The following is a 25,979-nucleotide window of genomic DNA, read 5'->3' on the forward strand; positions in this document are numbered from 1 at the left end:
CAGAAGCCAGGCCTGCACCACTGAATTCCTCATCCAGTGGTATCAATTATATCAACAGCTGGGAATTAAGAACAAGAATATACAGTTTGGAGGACGTAGTACAGAATTATAGTTTGCTTCTGTATTTGGTACCAATATAATAAATATATAACAAAGGTGCACTTGTTCTAAAAATTAAACAGAAACATTCTGGTTGGTTAGATACTGCACTTTCAGTACTGCACATCACCTAATTTATTTTTTTTTAATTTTTTTTTTTTACAAAAGAAGGTAACTTATGCAATGTTTAATAAGAAGAAAACCAATAGTACACGCAAACCCGATTGTAGAAAAAGAGGAAAGAAACCAACAAAAAGCTAGAACACTTTCCAAAACATCCCCTCCTCGACTTGCACAACCGAAGAATGTAGCCAGTTCTGAGACAATTTCAGCACCAGACCTGTCTGGACAGCTCCCGGATCCTCTGCGAATCCTGAAAATGCCACAAGTCAAAGGTGTACAGATGGGGGGCGGGGCAAGGACTAAAGCAGTAGATTCATTCTTTCTTGCTTGCTTGCTTTCTTGCTTTCTTCTTAAAACTCATTTATAGATTTTTAATGAACTTATGCTCGGCCAGCGAAGGACATTTCTAAAAGTAAATTAAAATGCCTGGTCCTGGAAAAGAGAATGGTTAAGTTAGCTAAAGGTGAGAAGAGGGCTGACTGGAGAGTGGTGCCTGTCATAACCGTTTTTTCTGGGACAGTCTCTGGCCTCTTGTAGTCCTGGTGCTTAATGTTTACGTTTTCTTTATAATATACTATTGCCTGAGTCCGGCTGAACGTGGGAATGGGGAAGGGAGGGAAGATGAAGGAAAAGTGGGGGTGAAGGGGAAGAAAGGAAACTGAACCTTAACTTGACAGCTATGTACAACATACCAGGCCCCCTCCACTCCCTTTGTTCAGGGGGTCAATGCCTTTTACATGTTTGGTAGCTTGTGCGGTCTCTCCTCCGTATTGTGGGGGGCGCAGGGTGGAGAGGGAAGACACATCCTTTACTGACAATGAGAACTTATGTGATTCGTCATGCGCTTGGATCGTGTTATTAATATTATAATTATTACTATAAATATGAATAATAAAGTATTATTATCAGCATTATTTCTTCTTCCGAGACTTTCCTCGCCCAATATTTACAAATACCGCACAGTGCCTCGGCGGAGGAGAAAAAGAGTAGGGGGAAGACAAATAAGGAAAGAAGGAAGAGGAAAGGGAGGCCGCAGGAAAGGGGAAGACGAAGGCCGGAGGGAAAAAAGCAAGGACGGCAAAGATGCTGGAAACGAGGAAGGGAAGAGGAGAGGGGCTAGACAATCAGGACAGTACCACCGTTTGCAAAAGGCCCTCGCCAGCTGGGTCCAAACAGGAGGAGGCTGTGTGTGCTCCTTGCGGACTGGGGGCCGGTGGTGGAGGCGGAGGAGCACAGGGACGCTGGCACGGGAGGCCAGGGGAAGAAGAGGCGTTGGATGAGACGCAGAAGGCAGAGTCCCGGCCCTGCTTCTCCAGCCGGGTTTCTTTTGCTTGGTGTGGGGCCTGGCCGCCCTCGGGCTGGGGAAGCCCCCTCCCGCCGCGGTTGCCGCTGCAGTGATCCCGCTCATATTCCTCCTGAGCCCTCTGCATCTTCCGTTTCTTCATCCTACGCTTGTGGATGTGGAAGGTCGAGAGGGACAGCACGATGAGGCAGAAGATGAGAGTGACCAAGACAATCAGCACCAGCGTGGAGGAGAACGAATGGAAGAGCTGCTGTCCCACCTGCGTGATGCATGTGCCGCCGCCGCCTCCTGCGCCCGGGCCACGGGCGCTCGCGTTGCCCGTGCCGCTGGCGTTGGGGGCAGCAAAGGTCCGGTTGAGGAGACACGGCGGCAGCGCCAGCCTCAGCTCCTTGGGCTCCCTGGCACTCATCGGTGCTGGGCTGGGAGGGGCCAGGCACACCAGACTTCCTCTTCTGGGCACACGGTTCCCACCAGCCGAGAAGAGGACGGAGCCCGCGCCACCCAAAACTACTCCCTGGTGTGGGAGGGGATGCTCTAGCGAGCGAAGGACTGAGGGAGCAACTGCGCTCAAGCAAGCCGGCCAGGGAGCGAGCGCTGCCCAGGAGATCCTCTCCGGCCCCGCCTCGAACGCGTGTTCGCGCGCCCTTTTCCTTTGCCAAGGCACCAGGCTGCAAAGAGAACAGGCTTAGTTAGGATCCCAGCCGCTGCCCGGGGGAGCGCTGAGAACCGGAATGATCACCGCCACTGCAAAGCGGCCCTCTGAGCACACTGCCTCAGCTGGGCGCTGCCCGTCTTCTCCGCAGCCCGCAGACCCCAGCCGGACCGCCCGCCCCTGGCCGCGCACCAAAGCCTCCAGTTCCGCGTTCGCGCCACTTTGCGGGGAAGAGGGTCTGCGCCGGCACCGCGGAGATGCCGATTACTCAGCAGATAAAGCAGCCACCCTGAGCACTCCACAACTTTCTAATCACAACAGACACTCGGCCACCTCGGAACGCGGTCGCTGCTTCCCAGAGCGCCGACTCTCCTCTTTCCGGAGCCCTCTCAAGGGATGTCTTCGCCTGGATCCTACCTTTCCCAGCACCCACCCCGGGCAGCCGAGCCGGCTCCGGGTACGCAATCCTCCCTTCCCTTCCCTCCCCCCACCAGACTCTCCCTCCCTGGACGTTGTCAGATCCCTTAGGTCCCAATCCCATGGGGGTAACCCTGGAGCCACATCCCACTCCGCCTCTGTCCGCGGCTGCGGCTGACACGCAGGATCGCGCTCCATCCTTCTTCCCTAGTACCTCCCCACCCCCCCAACCCCCCCACACACAACCAAAAAAAAAAAGCTGAAGCACCTTTCTTTTTCAGCTAAAGCACATCCTTGCAAACGCCCCCTTCTCCACATCTCTCTGTGCCCCCCACTTGACAGTATCCTGCTTCTTTCTAAGGGTGTTGGAAATGAAAGGGGGAGGGTTCCCGCCTGCAAAGTTTGGGGAACAGACCTTCCCTCGGGCCTTCCCAGTCCCAGCCCGAGGGCCCTGAGGCTCTTCCCGGGGACCAGAGCCAGGGAGACCCGTAGCGCGCAGCAGAGCCCCCTTGCCGCTCTCAAGAGGCAGCTGCAAACTGTTGCACTGCGGAGCAGTGAGGCGGCGTGCAAGCCCGGGCCGGGGCAGGGGCGGGGGCCGAAGCTACGGCCAGGGGTGCATGCGCAGGCCGCCGGGGTTGTCCTACCCGCTCGCACCCGGCCACCCGGCCGCCCGGAGCTTTAGCCGCACCGTGTCCCTTACCTGGGGCCGCCAGCTGGCTGCAAGGAGGGAACCCCGCCGCGCGGCTGCAGTGAACGGCTGCAGAAGGCGCGGAGTGAAGGGGCCGGAGACCAAGCCGCGCTGTCGCCGCCGCCGCCGCTTCGGGGAGCTCAGCTCGCAGCCTATTGCCAGAGAGGCCGGTGACGTCAGGCAGCCACCGCCAGGGCTCCGAGCCACCCCGCAGGCCCCCACCCCACCCTCATAGCCCCAGCACCTCGTCCTGGCAGAGCCAGCCTCTGCCGCACACGTTCCCGGTTCCCTGTTGTTCCCCTGCTCAGGGGCTGAGCAATAGCCCCCATCTCCACCCTGTGAGCAACCCACCTTCCGCACTCCTCTGCTTAGGAAGGGCTGAAGCTTCAGTTCCCTGGCTGCCCGATTCCTCACCCTCCACCCTTTCCCACGTGGTCCCAAGCACACATTTTTACACTCTAGAGATCCATCTCGCCTCAGGGCACACAATAGATTTTCTCCCTCTGCTGAGGGGGTTCTTCCTTTCTCCAATCCTGTTTACGCTGGCCTAGCTCTGAACAGAAACAGTGCATGAGAGGGGCATTTCTGAACACAAGTGTGGCAGAACCTGAAATACAAATCTGAACGTCTATTTAACATCAAACAATCTAAATGAACCGTTTTCCTCTCCAGTAAGATCAGAGTCTCCAAATTACCTTTCACTCCGCCCGACTCAGGATCCTCCTCTCTTCCCTCACACACTCATCTCCAGGTCCAAGACCCACTCCGTGTATTAAATACTCCTATTTTGACAATCTAGACACTCATGAGCACACAAAGCTCACAAAAGGCTTATAAGGCAGGAAGAGGAAAATCACTCAGAGTGCAGAAATGAAACCCTATGAAAATTCCGGGCATTGTGCCTCTTACAAAGTACCCCTTCATTGGCCCTAACACTTGTTAAAGTGTTTGGTGCTTTTCTGTGGTATTAACAATAGCCTTTCTGCACAATGGATAGGACTTCCTGAAAGAGTCTCAACAGCTTGCCTAAATCTGGGCAGAGACGAATCAACTATTGGTTTAGAACCCTTGGGAAAATATGAATAGTGCATTTGATTACAGTAGCCAACTTCAAAATAAAGTATTTTCATATTTCTACTGTAGAAAACAGCAGTTTCAAAGAGATTGTATGGTCTTTGAAGGCATTCAGGTGTCTTATTAAACGTACATTTCTTTCTTCCCTTACTGTTTTGTTTTCATCCCATCTTTTTTTTTTTTTTTTTTTTTTTTTTTTTTGCGGTACGCCTTACGCCGGTCTCTCACTGTTGTGGCCTCTCCCGTTGCGGAGCACAGGCTCCGGACTCGCAGGCTCAGCGGCCATGGCTCATGGGCCCAGCCGCTCCGCGGCATGCGGGATCCTCCCGGACCGGGGCACGAACCCTTGTCCCCTGCATCGGCAGGCGGACTCCCAACCACTGCGCCACCAGGGAAGCCCTTCTTCCCATCTTTGAGTCCAACACAGTGCCTGTGCAATACTCACTTGCTAAATTGAGTGCTGCAGTATACGTGGCTGCTTTTTCCTGCTACGCCTCAGAATTGAGAGAGAAAAGCAATGACTGATGCTCACCTATCTGCTGGTATTTGCAAGCAGAGGGTTTTGTAAGAAAGACAGTTTGACTCGCGAGGTAACGGTTATCTGTAATCTGGGAGTCCCTTCTTCTGAACCTGTGTTGCTATCTAGTCCTACTCCAACTTCTCCTTTTCCTCTCTTTGCCCATGACTTATATACGGAGAAAGAAATACATCATTTCTCCCCCAAATTCTTTCATTTGTTTGAACAAAAGTCATCAACTTTTTCTTCATAATTGTTTCAATTAAAAAAAAGTATCTCTACTTAAGCTAATAGTGCAGTACATGCTGAATAATGCATGGCTTCTTGAGAGCACGGATTGATGCCTTTGGCTGCCAGAGTCACACAGTTAATGACAGCCAATGACCCCAATGCTGGTTTAGCTTTCTTGCCTGGAATGAGAACACCTAATGCCCTGTAAAAGACACCTGCCACATGTGGACATTCTGAATTTGATGGGCTCAAGGGATAGAAGGGTGAGCCTTGTTTTCACTGTGATCACTACATGAGGCTTCACTATTGACACTTGACATGCAATGCCCCATTTTTGCACACTTTCTTTGTTCCTGAAAAGTTGAGTCTAATCTACATTTTGTAAAGCAAATTCAATTTTGAATACTCCAAAAAGAGTTCGGGCTATTTAAAGAGACTCTTTAGAAAAGCTGCCTTTTAAAGCAAAGAAGTTTTTCATAATTAGAATTAACTCTCACTGGTCTGTTTTCCAAACTTGAAAAAATTAGTTGCCAGGTTCTCCCAGTGAGAAACGTACATGCCTTCACAATATGTTGTAATGGGATTACAATTTATATATAATGGGATTCCTTTCGCACACCAAGTTTCTAGGGCATGTGATTAGGCTGTCATTGTTCTTATTCTTTTGTTATAAATTATAATCATCTGTTATAGCACAAGTGCTAAAAGTGTTTGCACCATTTTACACAACCTATGAAAAGACAAGGTGTTGTCTTGGAGAATTTATAATCTGCAGCAGATGAATGTGATCCACAAGACAATTGTATTTAACTGGAAATGATTTAGGTAGATTAAAGACATCAATTTTCAGGTCAAAAGCCCAGTACACTTTTTTTTCCTTTCTCCTTCAAGAAGAATAGTCTGTAGGTTTATAATTTGTTCTTACCCAGAGAATGAATGTGCTAAGCAGATAGATGTGGATATCACTGGGTAGTATGATTCAAGCCCCAAGAATACCAGGGGCAGCAAACATGCACACATCTTGGTCTACAAGAATTGATCCCACTGAGTTGCTATATGATTTTGGCACATCTGGCACAATGGCAAGACTTCTTCCAGACAACTTGTTGCCACTGTTTTTGCCACCAAACTCCTCAGGTCACACTTGCAAGAGTGGAGGACCAAGAAGCCTCTGGGACTCCCATAATCTCCTCTTGTGATGCGAAAGGCCCTCTGAACTCAGGCACATTCCAAATATTCAGCAACATATAATATTTGCTCTCAAGTTTGATGAGGAATCTCCAACTAGCTTAGACAGAAGTGCCACATGGGTACCTGGTACATCAATCCAAAAAAGCACTGAATCAATAATAATTACAACAACAGCAATAATAAGTGCTATTATTATTTGCAAAATGCCTCCTATGTACCAAGCTTACTAAACTCTCCTTATAACAGGATTACACCTCAAAGTAACCATACAAGGTTATTTTTTGCCAGAATACAAAATTACTTATTTATTCATTCACTTATTTGCTCAACAAAAACCTTTGAGTACCTGCCATATGTCAAGTGAGGAAACTAAAGCTCAGAGTAGCTAAAGACCATGCCCAAGTCACCTAATAGTATAGTGCTGGGATCAAACCCAAGCAAACTGATTCCATAGTTAGTATTCTTTTCATGACTAGTGGTTTCTCTCTCTCTCTCTCTCTCTCTCTCTCTCTCTCTCTCTCTCTCTCACCATCCCCACCCATATCTCTATTTCTACCTCTGTTACAATTTTATCTCTATATCTACTGCTGATAGGAGGAATGTAAGAAAGTAAAACTAGAGAAAAGCAGAGCTGTTTGGTTGAAGCAGAGGAGGGGTACTGAGAAGCCTTATCACCAGGGTCCTCCCCTCTCCCCAGAAGCAGTCCACAAGATGCTCCACATAATTCCTTGGACTGAGCAGAGTCCAGTTTGGAAACCTTTGTACTGCACTAGGTCACCTAAGCAGATTATTCTAGAACAGGGTTCAGCATAATACATGCCAGTCTCCTCTAAGATTTACAGGGACTTTTCCAGAAGCTGTTCAGGTGATCTTAACATTTTGCCTAATCACATATCTCAACTATTCTGGCTCCCTGAATACCTACAGGAATATGCTCTGTATGTTGTCATATTGCTGTTAAATCAACTACTGGCCCAGCCAGCAACTAATTAATAAACAAGGTGTTGAATGAAGCTCTTGACCTTATTCAAGTTACCTAGTTTTTTTCCTGATTCATTCTTCTCATCTGTAAAATGAGAATAGTATCTTCATTTCAGTGTTTACTTTAAGCACTGAGCATATACTAATCATTCAGTAAATGGTAGCTCTTTACACTGTAAAGCTATTACTAAGATTAATATTTTAAACATGACAATAGAAGCATTATACTGTTTGGGACATCAAAATTCAGGAAAATTTTTATAAGTCTTAGTATTTTTATGGGAGGATAACTATAAGGGTGAAGGGACTGAAAACAATAATAGATAATGAGCAACTCAAGGAACTGGGACTATGAATCCTAGAGATGGGAAGACATGGAGGATGCATCATAGAAACTTCAAATGTTTAGAGCGTCATCAACAGAAGATGAATTTATCCTGCTCTAGGTACTCAAGAGAGAACTGAAACATAGTGGAATAGATATATGGTAGGAAGTATATTTCAATTCACTATTTCATAATTGAAAAGATGTTTTTCCACATGTAACAGGTTATCAACTAAACCAGCCATCTTCAGACTGGGGGACTCATATCCCTGGGAGTAAATTAAGATTTTTCCAGGGGTATATGAGTATGCATAGTTTTAAAGGAATCATTTCCCAAATCCTCAACCTCTATGTGTACTTTTCCCCTAAATGTATCTGTCTGATGTTAAAACTTACCCTTTGTCACATTTCCTTGTATTTCTCCTACTTTACAAAGGAAAAACCTATGTTCAAAAATCCTCAGTCTTACTATCATGCATAATTCAGGGTGTAAAAACCTTTGGGGAACCAATAAAGGAATACCTTGAGGGTGTATAACTCCTGAGGTAGTGACAGCAAAGAAAAAGATCATCTGTAAGAACTATTGATGGGACAGTGCCTTATCTCATCCAGTTGACAGACTAATTTTAAGGTTCTATGTCTATTTATTTATCGATTTATCTTAGAACTAGAATTTGGAAGTGAAATGGTTGTCACAGGGATACAAGTAGTTCAGTTTATTTAAATTGAAAAATGAATACAGATTTTTTTCTCATAGAAAGTAAACCTGATTTGTCTACTTGGATTGACAATTTGCATTTGCCTGATAGTATGGAAGACATATTATACAAATTGAATGAACTAAATCTATCAATCTGGATGTTTTGACAAAATATATTTAAGGTACATACGTGATATGGAATATGCCAGAAATTACATTCTCTGCAGCTGTTAACTTATGATTAAAAAGTTTTAGATGTCAAATTAAAATGTGCAAAGGGGTCTATGATTTTCCAAAATTCTTTTAGGGAGTATTCAGGCAAAAAAAAACAAAACAAAAAACAACTTTGAATATTTCTATTCCAAAGTGTCCAACTCCCTTGACACCGTCTAGAAGGACTCAAACACAAACTAGATGCATCAGAGGTGTCATACAGTAGATGTCTTCCAAGAGTAGGAGTTTAAACCAGGTGGCTTCTCTAATTTTAGGAAAGGTTGGGAGCCTACACACTTTTATATACCCATCAGGGCATTTCTAATCTCAAGCTGCATAAGTATATGCTTCATCTCTTTATACTTCATAATAAAAACATTCTCCATTCAAGTCTCAGACCCATTTATATCTGAATATTTGTACAGAAAGTCAAGGTTCCTCTTGCTACATTATCCTTGACTGGGAAACCTTCATTCAATGAATATTCACTGTGTGCCTACCATGTGCCTCAAATTGTGCTGGGTGCTTAGTACGTCAGTGACCACAAGAACGCCTCTGTAATCAGGAACTTGCATTCTAGTTACATACACGATCACATTCTGGTTTTCTAGCCAAAGGTAAAGAATGTTTAATATTCCTCTTTTTTTCTAATATTTTTAAATGAAATATCGTGTGTGTCAAAGAACAGGAGAATGTAAACTAGATAGACTGATGGAAGTAAAGCTAAGATGTTGATGGGTTAGGACCAGCAAATGTCAAATAATTCTTAAAATCTTTGTGACCAACAGCTCCTAGAAAATGAGAGTTCTGGTTCATGATCAGAAACTCACTGGCATATGCTTCTTTCAAGTGCTGCAGGCTGTGAATCTGCCTTTCATGAGAAAGATAAAAAAAAATTTCCACCATGCACAAAAAGATATGCTTAAACCAGAGTTTCTCAATCTTGGCAATATTGGCATTTGGGGTCAGATAATTCTTTGCTGTGAGAGGTTGTCTTAGGCATTATGGACTGTTGGGGTAGGAAAATTCAAAAGATGGTCCCACAGAATTAAGTCCCCTGATTATTCAATCAGAAACTAAGTACTGCTGTGAAGAGATTTTTGTAGATGTAATTAAACTCCCACAGAGTTGACCTTAAAATATAGAGATTACTCAGGTAAGCCTGATCTGGTTAAGTAAACCCTTTAAACGTAAAGTGTTTTCTTGGGCTGGTAGCAGAAGAGGAAGTCATAGATTCAAAGCAAAAGGGGGATTCAACATGCTGTTGTTGACTTAGAAGATGGCAGGGGACATGAACAATCTAGTGTGGATGTCCTTTAGGATCTGAGAATGTCTGACATACAGCAAGGAAATGGGGACATCAGTCTTACAACGGCAAGGAACTGAATTTTGCCAACAACCTGAATGATCTTTGAAATGGACTCTTCCACAGAAATTCCATGTAAGAACCCAGCTTGGCCAACATCTTGATTTCAACCCTGTGAGACTCTAAGTAGAGAACCTGCTTGAATACCCTTCCCAGTCCCCTTGGACTTCTGACCTATGGAGCTGTGAGACAATACATGAGTGCTATATTAAGCTGCTGTGTTACACAGCAATAGGAAACTACTACATATGTTTAGCAGTGTTCCAGGTCTCTTCCCACTAGATGGCCTCAGTACCACTCCCCAGTTGTGACAATCAAAAATATCTCTAGACATTGTCAAATGTCATGAGGGTGAGGGTGCAAAATCACCCTGGTCGAAAACCACTGGCCTAGACATACAACTTCTCTCTGCACAGTTAAGAACCAATGATTCAAAAGAAGAGATGGGTATGTTGAGCCCTACCCATATTTTATGACAATTTCAATTATTGTTTTCTCTGAGTTACTGAATTTGACCAAGAGAGAATCTGATGTAGAGTGAGGAATGCTGTAGTAAATCAATCTGTAACAAATTTTAAAAATATTAGGTCCCAGGGATCAATCAAGTGTTTGGAGGAGAATAAATAGTGCCAACAAAAATTGTTACCTTTCACGGTAAATGAAGGTTCATGCAAAGAAAGGGGAAGTGATCTTGCTGGATTTGAGTATAGCTTTGGATTTTGTTTTCTATAATACAAAAGCTCACAGTAAGAGAGAAACACTTAGCTCAGGTCACAGAGCTGTTGGTGGTCACACAATGCTCAATGATCTGGAAGATTCTTATGGAACAAATGATAGTAAATGACTTATTCCACATTGTGAGTGACCATCTCAATTCCTCCTGTTTCTCTCTTCCTTATGAAGCAAATATTACTGTATTTATTTTGAGAATCAAGAAAGAAAGCCAAATGTCCCCATGATTTTCAAACTTTATCTCCTGTACATTTTTTTTCGTTGTCTATATGTCCTGTTATGCTTGAAAAAGCAAATAAATGAAGCAATGTGAATATGGCTTTAAAGCAGTTGTCAACCCTAAAGTATGACTAACTAGGAAAGAAACATATGAGACAGCTTAGATTTCTTCCTGTACTCTAAGTTACCTTTCCTCTACATCAGTTGCTGTCAACTATGTTTTTTTTACTGTAACAGACTATATGGGGAAATAGACAAAAGTAATAATGAAGTAGTAGAAGGGGCATGTTGAAGATGTGCACTTGGCGTAATCAAATGAATCTGTTTTTTTGTTTGTTTCACTGGATCTTTAGATATTGTCCAGAAATATCTTCCCTGCAACTGAATGAAATTGGTAGGTATCACGACTTTTTGAATCAGTTTTAGTTAAAAGACACTCTTACATCCTTTTAAATCAGAACACAATGTCAATTCAGTAATTAAACTATCTAATCTAAAATACTTACAAAAATTCAAAAACTGATTAATCATATATTTTCTCTTTCCTCACAGCTTGGGCTAATTTTAAAATGAAAGCCTATAACCATAAAAAGTAATATTTGGCTTCTTGTCTATTTCTCTGGCTTATATGTCTCCTCTTTTTCCTTACTTCTCATTTTTAGATTGCTAGATAGTTTCTTTAATCTCTGGAGTCAAAGCAAAGGGGAGGGAAAATGGTAAAGGGATAGGAAAATTTTACTTAGACTGGTTCTGTCCCAATATGCCTTTACAATCCTGGGTCCCGATAAGTGTCCAGGTTGACTCAAGATGGAGAACCTCCTCCTTGACCCGTTGACATTCAGCCCTTTGTTCAGTTGTCACCAGTGACTATTTCTTCACTCCCCAGGAATCTATTCAGGTTTTTGCAGCTTAATCCTAAGGGAAAACTCTAGGAAAGAGTGTTCAACACCCATCCAAGAATTCTCCCACCTGAGGAGCAAGGGAGCTGGGTATTTACACACCAATTGCTTCTCATTTGCTGCAGGCCATCCTTTTCCAAGCTTCAAGTAACTATCCCAGCAGCATGTTAGCATCAACTACAGGAGTCCTTCCCAGTACATTAAAGCTGACGTCATGGGGGAATGTGCCCATTTCAAAATCCTCTGTATCCAGTCTTATAGTCCTCCCTGCTGGGCTGGTACCCTCAAAGTCCACTTTCAGGTATGTTCTCCTGATTCTGCTGGGACACAACAGCCAAGCCTTATAGCTCTTTTGAGATGATTCCTTTTTTCCTGGAGCAGGGAATGTATTTTCCCAGGAGTTCAAGCTGAGTTTTTATCCTAGTTATTGTCCTAGAATCTGTGAATGGGGTAGAGGTAAACCTTGAAGAAGATTAGTATCATCTCATGAAGAGTCTGCCTCTTGTAATTTCTCTGCAATGAAAAAATCTGTTATCCTATAACAAAGGAGAGTGAACCATTTCTGTAGGCCCAGGGGTTCAGGAAAATCTGCAGATTCAAGGTTTTCAAGTACATCTCCCCATCTCAGTTCTCAGAGCCACACTCCTTCCCTATCAAGGCCCCAATTTTTGCATGAGAGACTTGTCAGGGCTGAGAATTAAGTCTTTGCAATTCTACCTCTTCCACTCAAGTCTGCACCCGATTTTCAGCTGGATCTGCCCTCCAGCTACAGGAAATATGGTCTCTTTTGATGCTGTATTAGTGGTCTTCTGGGATTTACACTGAGAATAATTTGATTGATGTTGAATTGAGGCTGTCACTTTTTTTCCCTTCAGTGCCACTGTGACAACAATAACCAATTCCACAGTCCTCATAATTACCATAATTACCATTGCCACTATATTTAAAAATGTGAGATACTATATGAGCTTATACTCCATTCCAGTTCACCACAGATGAGAATATTTATAATTGTGATGCTCAGCATGCCAAGGATTATCATCACCTCTCTTATCACCACCAGTAACGGGGCCTTTTTTGTGATTTGGTTGACAAGTTCCAGAATCCTTTCATAAGAGTGTTCTTCCTTGGACCTCCTCTAGTGCCAATTGTCTTAGTTTGAGTTCCTCCAGAAGTAGACCCTGAGGCAAGGATTTGAATGCAAGTAGTTTATTTGGGAGTTGCAGAGAACACCAGCAGGATAATGAGGGAAGAGGAGACAACCAGTGAAGAGCACAACACAAAGCCAGCTACCACTAGAGTTTCATTCATGTCCACAGGGACATTTTGGGAGTAGTGTCAGGCACATGTCTCAGAATTAGCCCAGCTTAGAAACAAGGGAACTGTGGTATTTGTAATGTACAAATACACCTCAGTCTCACACTTCAAGTCAATCTTGTTCTAAGACTGCTCCAAGGAGGAATTAATTCCCTGACACTTCTGGTCTACTTCACCCCCAGGCAGAGTAGCCTCTCCATTTCTAGAAAAATCCTTAGGACTGGAGTTACTGGGAGCAAACTGAAATGGAAGGGCCTAAGAGATATGTGTGAAGCACTGGTGGCATCTGCTACAAGCTCCTCCATGTGGCCTAATCAACTCCATCAGAAAGGTTCATGTACCTTTGCCAGACGAGATCCAGGAGCACAGATTACTGAGATCTAAGCAACTCTCCCCTGGTTCTACCACCAAAGCAGTCTGTCAGACTTTTGTCTTCTAGATTTCCTGCCTGAAAATCAGACCCAAGTCAACGGAGCCCCCCCTTCCCACCAACTTCTACAGTAACATATACATCTAGCTCTCCAGAGGGCCACATAGAAGGCCACCCCCATTTGGCTGAGGCAAAGGATGGGAGGAGTAAAGACATTTAACACAGCAACAGCCAACTCCTAGGAAATCTTTTCACCCATCTTCCCACATCTCCCTATTATGACCCTTTTTTACATCTTTGATATGGTTAAAGGACCAAGGATCATGAAGGTGGTTATTGAATATTTCTATTATAAATTATCACACATAAATATGAAGGTGGGTCTTACATTCTCTTTGGTATTTGGTATCTTCTAACTCCACCCCTCAGTAGACATGGAGAGAATTCTAGTCTAATACTCCCTTATAGTAGCAGTTGAGATTATAGCTTCAACCAACACTTCTCTCAGAACAGTCTCTGGAGTTAACAGAGCATGTGGAAATTTTTCAAAATGATTTCACAAAAGATGGTGATGAGGTTGGGAGGGGATCATGGAGGGCAGTAATATTTACCATATACCGGGCATTTTACATGTGTTTCCTTTTCATCTTTAAAACAGCTCTGCAACCTAGGTTTGGTTATTCCCACTTGTGTGGAGGAATTGGGCTTAAGTCGTATCCAAAGCACATATACTGTTAGTAATTGGCTAGGCCCAGACTAAAATGCTTGACTTGTCTGGATCCAAAGCACACAATCATTCCATTATACCAGGGAGAGAGATCACTAACTCTAAATGCTACCAGCAACCAAGAATAGGAAATAAATGTATGAGTTATATATATATATATATATATATATATATATATATATATGTATATAATATATATATATATATCTTATATCAGGATATAAGACAGTAAAAACAGCTAGCCAGGGAGAGCACATCTCTGTGCTGACCAAACAAAACACCTTGACCGTGAGCTGGATCATACACATGAGCCCCTAGTTTGCTGATTCAGACCAACTTCAGTAGCAGATTTGAAACCAGACAAACTTAGGTATAGACCCCAGCTAAGCCACCACTAATTCTGAAAACTTTGAATCATTTAATCTCTGTGAGCCTCAATTTCTACCTCTGTAACATGGGGAGAACAAACTCCTACTTTATAGCATGAAGTCAACTTTTAAAATGTATCTGGAAACTTCGAAGCACACAGAAGGCACTTGGCAAATGGAAATTCTCATAGCCTCCAATGTGTAGTGAGATTCTAGTCCAGCCCCCCTTTCCTTTCTCCAAACCTCCCTCTCTATTTTTAATGATTTTATAGCATAGAAAAGAGAAGTAGATGGTGGGAACATCCAAAGTACTTAAGAGATCTACACAGACTTCATGGATTATTTGAAATTATGGAGGCATGATATCAGGACTGGTGACATATAATCAATCTTCACCTGACTTCAAGGCTGAAAGGTCAGAGGAATGCCATGTGGAAGAATAGAGATGGCCACTGCATACTCAGGTCTGATGGGTTAAAGAGAACAGGAAACAATTTGATCCATATTATTGGAAACACAGGTATATTTTCTTTCAAATAAGTTTGTGATCATTATTAACATCAAGAAACCAAATATCAAATAAAGGACAGATATTCTAAATAAAAAGTCTTAAATTATATCATTTTTGCATTACAGGATACATTTTGGCATGATTATGTTGATTTACAAAGATCTTTCAAGTGTAATACTTTTATTCTTAAGAATTTGATTAGATAATCCAAAGAAACATTTTTCTCCTTCTTTAATGAAAAGAAAAAAGAAAACTCTTGGGATTATAATGATATCAGATCTCAACAAACACTTCTTGCTCTTAAGATTTGAGTTTTCTGCCAAGGGCACTGAAACTTAGTACACTGTAATCCATTATTTAAATCAGGTATTATGTCAACAGGAGCTCATTTGTTCCTCAGAACATTAACATAATTCAAAATTATCTCCACATCTGTCATTCTTTGCTAACAATAGCAAGCTGTCATTAAGTTCTCCACCACCATCTAGTTCACTAGTAGCCAAACTTAAAGAGAACTTAAGAAAGCTGATGTCATTCCCAGACTCATAGTAAGTTGTCACTTAAAGAGTGACAGGTCAGGAACCCTCTTTATCTGCAATAAAGAGACACAGGGAGAGAGAGAGAAAGAGAGGGAAAGGAGCAGAGCCTGTGGATCCTAATGATCTGATGACCTGGCACAGCTCGTTTATAACATTTACCACATTCCTAAAATTACTTACCAACATGTACAACTCCTTCATTGGACAGCAAGGCCCTGGAAGGAAGGCAACATATTTGATTCCTCTTCTGTACTGTCTAGAATAAATGCGTCATAAATAAGAGCCTCATACATACTCATTTCCATTAATGGCTTTTAGCTTCCTTCCAAAATTCGTGCATACAAAGAACTGAGCAGATGGATTTGAGTTTTGCTTCTTCCATGTTCTCGGGTTCATCTTTCTATGGAGGTGATGATGAGGATCAAAATCGTCGAAAGGGGAAGCAGTAGAAGGAGGCAGAGACGGAGCTCCCAAAGAGCAGGGGGTGAAAGTATATCTTTTCTAAAGCACTTTCTGATGTGTCCTTATTCTACATCCTAGAGAAAGCGCTCTAGAGAAAGAGCTGAAGGCAAGGAAGATATCAGCAGAAAAGGGAAAGGGGACAAATAGTCACTGAACACCTACTATAATATACAGCATTTGCAAACTTTTTTTTTTTTTTTTTTTTTTTTTTTTTTTTTGCGGTACGCGGGTCTCTCACTGTTGTGGCCTCTCCCGTTGCGGAGCACAGGCTCCGGATGCGCAGGCTCAGCGGCCATGGCTCACCAGCCTAGCCGCTCCGCGGCATGCGGGATCCTCCCGGACCGGGGCACGAACCCGTGTCCCCTGCATCGGCAGGCGGACTCTCAACCACTGAGCCACCAGGAAAGCCCTGCAAACATTTTTAATCCTTGGAAACACCCCTATGGGTTAGAGAAGTATCTCCATTTTATAGATAAAGAAAATAAGAGGTTAAATAATTTGACCAAGGGCACACAACTACTAAGAGATGAAGTCAGGATTCAAACCCAAGTCTGCCTGTCTGCAAAGCCTGCTCTTTTCATCAATTCAGGTGGATACATCCTCCACTGGCTAGGCCCCTGACCCCAGGAGTGGCTACACTTGACTTGGCTCCTTGAGCCCCAACAGCCAGGAGATTCAAGTATTAGAAAAAGCAGGGCTGGTGTGGCCTGGAGCATTTAATCACTAGGACCCAAAGGGCTAACTTGCTCTTTTCTGAGCCTATGGATACTGTGTTTTCAATGATCCAGCACCCAACAAGTGAGCTATAGTCAGTATTATATAATGCACAAAGTTCCTATTATTTGTTTCTGTACTGATAAAATGTATATTAAATATTTTACCAACCTTATATAATTTACATCTGTTTATTTGAAAGCCAATTGTCAAAAACAAAACTCACAAAGAATTTGCTTTCACCTCTTTCTTCCAGCCAGAGCTTTAGCTCTGTTTGAGAGGTCGAGTGGTACCATTCTGAAGTCTGAGATTTTCTCCTTACACAGTCCATCCTCTCTAAAGTTTTGGCAATAGAAGCTGTCCTCAGAGGATTTGCAGCCTGGAAGTGGAGGCCTGCCTATTCCTGGCTTGTTTCATGTGAAGAACAGAAACTCCAAACACCACCTAACAGAGGAAATGGGATCCCAGGGGATTCAAAGGTAACTCCTGGCTGAGGCCTGCCTGAATCTTGCTCTCCTACTACGCTTCCTCCTACAAGAAACCTCTCTTAACAATCTCATTAAGGGCATCAGTTCTTTTAAGCATTCTTTAACATTACCTTCTGTGGGCTGCATAATCCCAGAGGGCAGAACTGGGACCAGTGAAAGGCTGATTTTGATTCAACATACGACCTAGTTCTCAAATAATTATTGTTGAATGGGGAAGTAGTTGAATTGGCAGAGATTTGAGATTGAACTCTATTAACTTCTAAGATTAAAGTTAAAATTCCATGATTTAAAAATTTTGACTGTAACCAGTAGCTTTGCAGGGCCTAGGGGAAGGGGACATGGGAGAGCAAAGTTCAGTGAGATGTTCCATCCTAGAGGGCTGCGACTTAATGGTCCTCTTTGTACAAAATCCTGTAAAGTACAGCATGATCCTGAGTGCCTGAAAAAAGGTTTGCAGAGGGTCAGAACCTAAATGGGCTTCAAGGAAAACAACTTATGAGAGAAGGAGCTGTATGTTGGAGGTCACTGAAGAATCAGTTACTGTGAGCTCAGTCCTGATTCTTTAAATCAGAAAGTAAGAGACAAGCCCATCCCACCACCCCTCCCTGCAAATGAAACAAATCTCTGTGGGTACAATCACAGATTATAAATCACTAAAGCTAGAGCCGAGGTAGACTCAAAATCAGAAGCTTGTAGAACAAAGTCAGGGGGAGTTTAGGAGTAGGAAGGCAGCATGGTAAAGGTATGGAGCAAGACTAGTCTAGGGTGAATCTCCTGGGCTCTGGATTCCCACTACAGCCTTTGTGTTCTGCCCCACCTTGAAGCAGCAGGCCCACTCAACACCAGAGATAATGACCACCTGCACCTTGACACTGTTGAGGTTCAGTCCTACTGAGTAGCTTCCTGCAAAAGTGCTATAACCTGGCCATATTCTCCTACTACCTTGAATTTAGCATCTCCCAGAGATATCTGCTAATATCTAGATAGGAAGGTATGTGACAACTTTGTAGAATGTTTTCAATGACTAAATGTCAAAGCTACTTTCCCTGTCACTTGATCTCTCTGCCTCCTTTTTGATTTAACATGACACTGTGGCATTCATTCTGTCTGACCTTCAGAAATAGCAGAAGGCTTTAGAAAAGGCATAGGCTTTGGGATCTGACAAACCTGGGTCTGAAATATGTCACTGCCACTTAACCAACTCTGCAAACATGGATTTATTTTTTAAACTCTCTGAAACTCAACCTTAAATTTGTCTACAAAGTGGGAATCATAATAACTCCCCAGAAGGGTTCAGAATTGATATTGATGAGAATTCAAGGGGAAGGGTTGTATGAGATCCCTACAGAAGTTCAGGAAATGTTAGCTCTCTGCCTCTTCCCTCTTTCTGTGCCCCTGTAGACTACACCATGTCCTTTAAGAAGCCAGATTTCTCCCACAAGTTGTGACACTTTGAAAATAGATCACATTTTCAATGATAGCTATGTGATCCATATAAAATAAAGCATGTTCTGCCAACTAAATAAATAAAGGAGAGCATGTACTCATTCCTGTTCTAATTTAATCTGCCTGAGTGCCTGAAGGTTTTTGCAAGGTAAATATTGTTTTCACTCTGACCTTGGTGAAGCGTTCCCATTGAATTTGTCTCAGTTCGTCCTTTTGATGTCATGCGGATGCCTCCCTAATAGACTGAAAGCTCTGTGTTGAGAAGAGAGATTAGTGAGATCTAATAACCAGTAAATACCTGTCTGCTCTGGATGACCAGAGAATGGGATGTTCTGAGCAACTTGCTGTTCTGTCCAATAAAGAGTTAGCACATAGCTCTGAATTACCAGTTTCAAAGATAGGACCTATCACAACACATGGCCAGTCCTAACACACTGAGGTAGTTGCTAATTTGGGACCTCCTTGGAGGCTGGGTGATGTGGAGCTCGTGGGGAGGAGTGGTGACAGCTCTGGCTCACACAAGAGAATGAGCAGAGCTGTGTGCTCACGTGCTCTGGAAATGCTTTGACAGCACCTTTGATTCTGATGTATTTACTTGTTACTTGTTTCTTCCTCATGAACATTTAGAAACAAAAAAATTGTTCTAGGCTTTCTTCCATGACATTTAAAAAGTATTTATATATAATGCTCAATTTGACAATTCAGTGAAAAACAACTGCTTGTGTCCAGTGGGTCAGTGATTAATGGTTCAGTACAGGCCACACCTTCCCACCCTTGGCTCCATGTGGATAGATACAGATACTCAGGAACTAAAGTACTGCCTTGATATCCAGATACTTTATTTATTTAAAAGTAACTTTATTCTTTTAAAAAGAATGTAAAGCATTGTAAAATATTTAGAAAATACTGCCAAAAGGAACCAAAAAAAAAGAACAGTATCTGTAATTTACCATTTGGAGATACCCACTACTAATACTTTGAGAGTTTTTTCCTAGGCATAAATAAGACATGCAGAACTTTAAAAAAATAGGTTCATGAAATATAAACTGCAGTGGTATCTATTCTTTTGCCTTCTCAACAGTATGTCATGAACTATGTTAATATTCTTCCTCAACATATGTTTTAATGATTGCAAAGAATTCCACATATCATAAACCATAGTTTATTCTGAAAACTAGCAACCCTCTCATAGCAATGTTATTATTTATAAAGAATAAAATAACACTTTATGGCTAAATCGTTGCTTACAACCAAGCTTATTTCCACTGGATTAATTCTTGGGAGTAGAATTGAAGAATCAAAGTCATTTTTTAAAAAACGTATATATTGTCAAACTGTTCTCCAAAGATTGAAACCAAAGCATACACTCCACTAGCAGTATAGTGCTATTTATGTGTCTGTTCCCAAGAAAATTGTGAAATTCTTGATGTCAGGGATTGTGTTATTCATCCTTATATCTTATATCTGTCTGTTTTGGACATTAAGTCACTGGAATATTTGTTGAATGAATAAATGATTTGATGACTCTCGTTTAAATGAATATGTAATATAAAGCAAGTTTGTATGTCTCTGAGGTTTCTCTTTTGCAAAATAAGAATTTGGTGTTATATGCTCTTTAATATTCTATGATTTCATATCTCTTGTGTAAAAACAGTGACCTAGATACCCTGGGGGAGATTACTTATATGTACAATATATAATCATGGTAATGGTACTTGTAAACATATATCATAAGTAAGTCAATTATAATTGTATAGAAATATACACAAATGTGTATATTATCTGGGAGAATAAGGCTAGATGACATGATGGGAGATTCCAGGAAGATGATGTTCAGCTAAACACAAATCACTTGCTTTTTATCTTTGAAAACGGTCCATTTCCCACTCAGGAGTTTGTGTTTTATCAATATCTAAAAAACAGGAGGTAAAATCATCTTTAAATTCAGTTTCCTTAAATAATTTCACCCAGGACAAGCAAACTTATCCCACTAGACTTTAGGAACATTTTAAGAACTTTTAAATTACCTGGGGTAAAACTGTATCTGTTGACTTTCATGCTTCTTGAGCTCCTGGCTAATTGGCAGTGAATGTCTGTAGACCTGTCTCAATTCTTGGTGTATAAATCACACCTACCTATAATTCTTCTTTCTCCAGGACATCCCTGCCTCACAAAAATATTTGGCTCCCACCATCACTTAATTTATTACTTTATTAACTAATTTGTGGTTATTTACTGAAAAAGTATAATGTGTCTTTTAAGCTACTGGGGGGAAATGAGGCAATGTGGTATATATTACAATGGCAGGCATAAACATGATCCTTTGGACACATAGAGAAAGAAAACATATATCGCTGTGTTTCAGGGGAAGCCTCACAGAAGATAATGCTTGAAAATGATGCTTAAAATAATTCTTGGAAAATGAGCTCAAGTGTGCCAGGTAGATGGAATTGTATGGGTGACAGTGTGGAGAAGAACAGGATTCAAGCATGGATAAAGCACAGAAAGGAAACAGAGAATGGGGGTTCAACTCCAGCTGGTAGTTTTCCTATCAGTCTCCCCCAACCCATGCTTCTATCCACCCCACCGTCACAGTTGCCCTCACACAGGGTCACTCACTGAGCAGTAGAAGTCCTGACTCATTCTCCTCTCTTTGTTGTATTTCCTGTTGTATTTCTTATTGCTCTCCAGCTGTGGTCAGTTCTATGGCCACTGCTTAATCCTAACTGCTTCCACTCTGCTGCTCTGGATGGACATTGAAGATTCAGCCTCTATAGCATTATGGGTCAATTAGTCTCAAAGTTGTAGCCATCTTACTCTTTGAGTTTAAGAACTTCCCTGATGCAGGGAGAGAGGCCTTTATTTGTTTTGTATTGTTTTGCTTTTTGGTTTTTTTTGGGGGGGCATGAAACTCCTTTATCTTTATTTATTTATTTTAACATATTTATTGGAGTATAATTGCTTTACAGTGGTGTGTTAGTTTCTGCTTTATAACAAAGTGAATCAGCTATACATATACATATATCCCCATATCTCCTCCCTCTTGTGTCTCCCTCCCACCCTCCCTATATCACCCCTCTAGCTGGTCACAAAGCACCGAGCTGATCTCCCTGTGCTATGCGGCTGCTTCCCACTAGCTATCTATTTTACATTTGGTAGGATATATAAGTCCTTGCCACTCTCTCACTTCATCCCAGCTTACCCTTCCCCCTCCCCATATCCTCAGGTCCATTCTCTATGTCTGCGTCTTTATTCCTGTCCTGCCTCTAGGCTCTTCAGAACATTTTTTTTTTTTTTTTTTAGGTTCCATATATGTGTGTTAGCATACGGTATTTGTTTTTCTCTTTCTGAGGCCTTTTTAGAGCAATGTCAATCACTGTTACACTAGGAGATTCCTTCTGGGCTCTGGTACCATGTTTCTAAATGCTGCACACATTTTCCCCATTCCTCTTAGCAGATGACACGTCCAGAGACCAACCTTGCTTAGCCATTAAATATTTCTGAATCCACACACATCCTTAAATCTTTTTATGTCTCAAAATAAGTGTTCTTACTTCTGCCCAAGATTATTCTCTTCACTTGTGTCCTAAATGAGTGTTTCCAAATTTGAGAAGCATAGAAATCACTCAGAGAGCTTGTTAAAAATATAGATTCCCAAGACCCACTCAGCTGAATTTAAACCCCCAAGGGTAAGAGTCCGGAATCTGAAATTTGACAAGCTCCCTGATAATCCATTTCTTTGTGGTAAAGTGTTTCATAAAAAACAAAAAGGTCAGGAGAGGCTATGTATACAGTGTATATTCCAGGTGATCTAATGAAACCAACCAAGCTCTAGTGTGTGGAACAGCATTTGGGATCCATTTTTCTGGATTTCCATACCTTTCTGTCTCTTCAGGAACCTCTTTTTAAGAACCAGCTGCTCTTGAAACCGAGCAGGACCCTGTGGGGCTCCTGGGCATGGAAGCCTTTCTGTGTCCCTCATTTCTTGTTTGTAGGGAGTAGAACCTTCCCCTCCATGACCTTCCCTGAGTTCCAATGGGTAGATTCGAACAGTTGTTAATCACAGAAGGGAGGGGATGCCGAGTCAAGGGAGGAGACCACCTGAGGCCAGACTAAAGGAGTGCAGGCCCTGGACACCCCTTGACCCTTATCAGCAACCCTGCTCTGAACCGTTGCTATAAAACTCCTCAGCAAATCCCCTCGGGTTGGGACACACAGTTTTCTGAGGCATGACTCCACTGTGTCCCCCTTTGCCTGGCAAAGCAATAAAGCTATCCTTTTCTACTTCACCCAAAACTCTGTCTCTGAGATTTGATTTGACACCATTGCACAGAGGTTGAGTTTTCAGCATCACTCTCTTGGTACTTTCAGTTCAACTGCATCTCCTCTCCTGATCCCCTTCTCTCCATCTATCAACTGGTTCAAGAATCTCACATAAATATGCCCCCTCTAGACTCTTCTTCCTACCCCTTACCTCTTGAACTTCTTTGATAGCTTACTTTCTTTCTAATGATAACTATGTAGGAAAGCAGTCTCACTTCACACCCTAAAATGCATAGCACCATTGCCTATCTGTATAATTTACACAAATGTTGTTGAGCTATAAAAATAATTTTGTTTCTTCCTTTGCTCAAGGTATTTTTGACATATGTCCATATTTCTATATATAAATGTATTTTATTTCTCTTGACTTTGTAATAGTATTCTAGTCTATACATATACCACAACTTACTTACCCATATACTAATGAAGGACATTTTTATTATCTCTAATTATAGTGATTTCAAATTCTTTTGGATACACAGAAGTGGAATTACTGGATCATATGGTAGTTCTATTTTTAATTTTTTAAGGAAACTCTGTACTCTTTTCCATAATGGCTGTACCAATTTACATTCCCACCAAAATGATACAAGTTTTCCCTTTTCTTCATATCCTCACCAACATATTATTATTATTTTTTATACTAGCCAACCTAACAGGTGTGAAGTGGTATCTTGTGATTTTGATTTGCATTTCCGTGATGCTTAGTGAGGTAGAGCATATTTTTATACAGGTGTTGTCCATTTGTCTGTCTTCTTTGGAGAAATGCCTATCCAAGTCCTTTGCCCATATTTAAACCTGGTTATTTGTTGTTGTTTTTTTCCAATAAGTTGTAGAAGTTCCTTATATATTTTGGATATTAAGCCTTTATCAAATATATGATTTACAAATATTGTCTCCCATTCCATAGGTTGTCTTTTCATTCTGTTGATTGTTTCCTTTGCTGTGCGGAAGCTTTTTAGTTTAATATAGTTCCACTTGTCTATTTTTTCTTTTGTTGCCTGTGCTTTTGTTGTCATATGCAAAAACTCATGGCCAAAGATCATTGTCAAGAAGCTTTTCACTTATGTTTTCATCTATGATGTTTACAGCTTCAGCACTAATGTTTAAATCTTTAACACATTCTGAGTTGATTTTTGTGTATGGTGTAAAATAAAGGTCCAGTTTCATTCTGTTTTATCTAGATATCTAGTTTTCTCAACACCATTTGTTGAAAAGATTATCCTCCCTCACTGGGTATTCTTGACACCCTTGTCAAAGATCAACTGACCATATATGTGTAGGTTTATTTCTGGACTCTCTGTTCAGTTACATTGGTCTATGTATCTGTCTCTATGCCAGTACCATAGTGTTTTAATTCCCGTAGATTTGTAATATATTTTGAAATCAACAAGTGCAATGCCTCCGGCTTTGTTTTTCTTTCTAAAGATTGCTTCGGCTATTCAGAGGTTTTTGTGTGTGTTTTTTTTTAGTATGATTACTAAAAAAATTTTATTGGTCATCTATTTTAAATATAGCAGTGTGTACATGTCAATCCCAAACTCACAAACTATCCCTCCCCACAAGGGTCCCCCATGGTAACAATAGGTTTGTTCTCTAAATCTGTGAGTCTGTTTCTCTTTTGTAAATAAGTTCGTTTCTATAATTTTAAAAAAATAGATTCCACATATGAATGATATCATATGTTATTGTCTTTCTCTATCTGACTTACTTCACTTAGTATGATAATCTCTAGGTCCATCCATGTTGCAACAAATGGCATTATTTCATTCTTTTTAATGGTTAAGTAATAGTCCATTGTATATATGTACCACATCTTCTTTATCCATTCGTCAATGAAAAATTAGCTTTCTTCCATGTCTTGACTATTACAAAAAGTGCTGCAATGAACATTGGGGTACATGTATCCTTTTGAACCATGCTTTTCTCTGGATATATGCCCAGGAGTGGGATTGCTGGATCATATGGTAGCTCTAGTTTGAGTTTTTTTAAGGAACCTCCATGCTATTCTCCATAGTGGCCACACCAATTTACATTCCCACCAACAGTGTAGATTAATTGACCATAAGGGCATGGACTTATTTATGGGGTTTCTATCCTATTCCACTCACCTGTACTTCTGTTTTGTGCCAGTACATACTGTTTTGATTACAATAGCTTTGTAGTATAGTCTGAAGTAAAGGCGCCTGATTCCTCCAGCTCTGTTTTTCTTTCTCAAGATTGCTTTTGCTATTTGGGGTCTTTTGTGTCTCCATACAAAGTTTAAGATTTTTTTGTTCTAGTTCTGTGAAAAATGCCATTGGTAATTTGATAGGGATTGCATTGAATCTGTAGATTGCATTGGTCAATGTAGTCATCTTGACAATATTGTTTCTTCTAATTTAAGAACATGATATACCTTTCCATCTGTTTGAGTCATCTTCTATTTCTTTCATCAGCGTCTATTATCATTTTCTGAGTATAGGTCTTTTGCCTCCTTAGGTAGGTTTATTCCTAGGTATTTTATTATTTTTGATGCCATGGTAAATAGGATTGTTTCTTTAATTTCTCCTTCTGATCTTTCATTGTTAGTGTATAGAAATGCAACAGATTTCTGTGTATTAATTTTGTATCCTGCAACTTTACCGAATTCACTGATGAGCTCTAGTAGTTTTCTGTTAGCATCTTTAGGATTTTCTATGTATAGTATGTCATTTGCAAACTGTGATAGCTTTACTCCTTCTTTTCCAATTTCTCTAGTTGCTTTAGGTGTAAGGTTGGGTTGTTTACTTGAGATTTTTCTTGTTTCCTGAGGTAAGATTGTATTGCTATAAACTACCCTCTTAGAACTGCTTTTGCTGCATCCATAGATTTTGGATCATCATGTTCTCATTTGCATTTGCCTCTAGGTATTTTTCGATATCCTCTTTGATGTCTTCAGTGATCCATTGGTTGTTTAGTAGCATATTGTTTAGCCTCTATGTGTTTGTGTTTTTTATAGTTTT

At 41.4% G+C, this 25,979-nt stretch overlaps 1 protein-coding gene across 1 annotated transcript; it reads right to left on the bottom strand.

The window, feature by feature from the left end:
• Positions 1-1,136: 1,136 nt before the first annotated feature.
• On the bottom strand, positions 1,137-2,190 carry C16H11orf87 (chromosome 16 C11orf87 homolog). Its single transcript, XM_024131186.1, has one exon. The coding sequence runs from the start codon at positions 1,932-1,934 to the stop codon at positions 1,347-1,349; it is 588 nt and encodes a 195-aa protein (XP_023986954.1). The 5' UTR covers positions 1,935-2,190; the 3' UTR covers positions 1,137-1,346.
• Between the last annotated feature and the right edge of the window lie 23,789 nt (positions 2,191-25,979).

The sequence above is a fragment of the Physeter macrocephalus genome, chromosome 16 (assembly GCF_002837175.3).
Source record: "Physeter macrocephalus isolate SW-GA chromosome 16, ASM283717v5, whole genome shotgun sequence".
In the NCBI taxonomy this organism is placed as follows: Eukaryota; Metazoa; Chordata; class Mammalia; order Artiodactyla; family Physeteridae; genus Physeter; species Physeter macrocephalus.

Excerpts from the sequence above, each read along its gene's own strand:
- C16H11orf87 (XM_024131186.1), bottom strand. The coding sequence starts at position 1,934 with ATGAGTGCCAGGGAGCCCAAGGAGCTGAGGCTGGCGCTGCCGCCGTGT.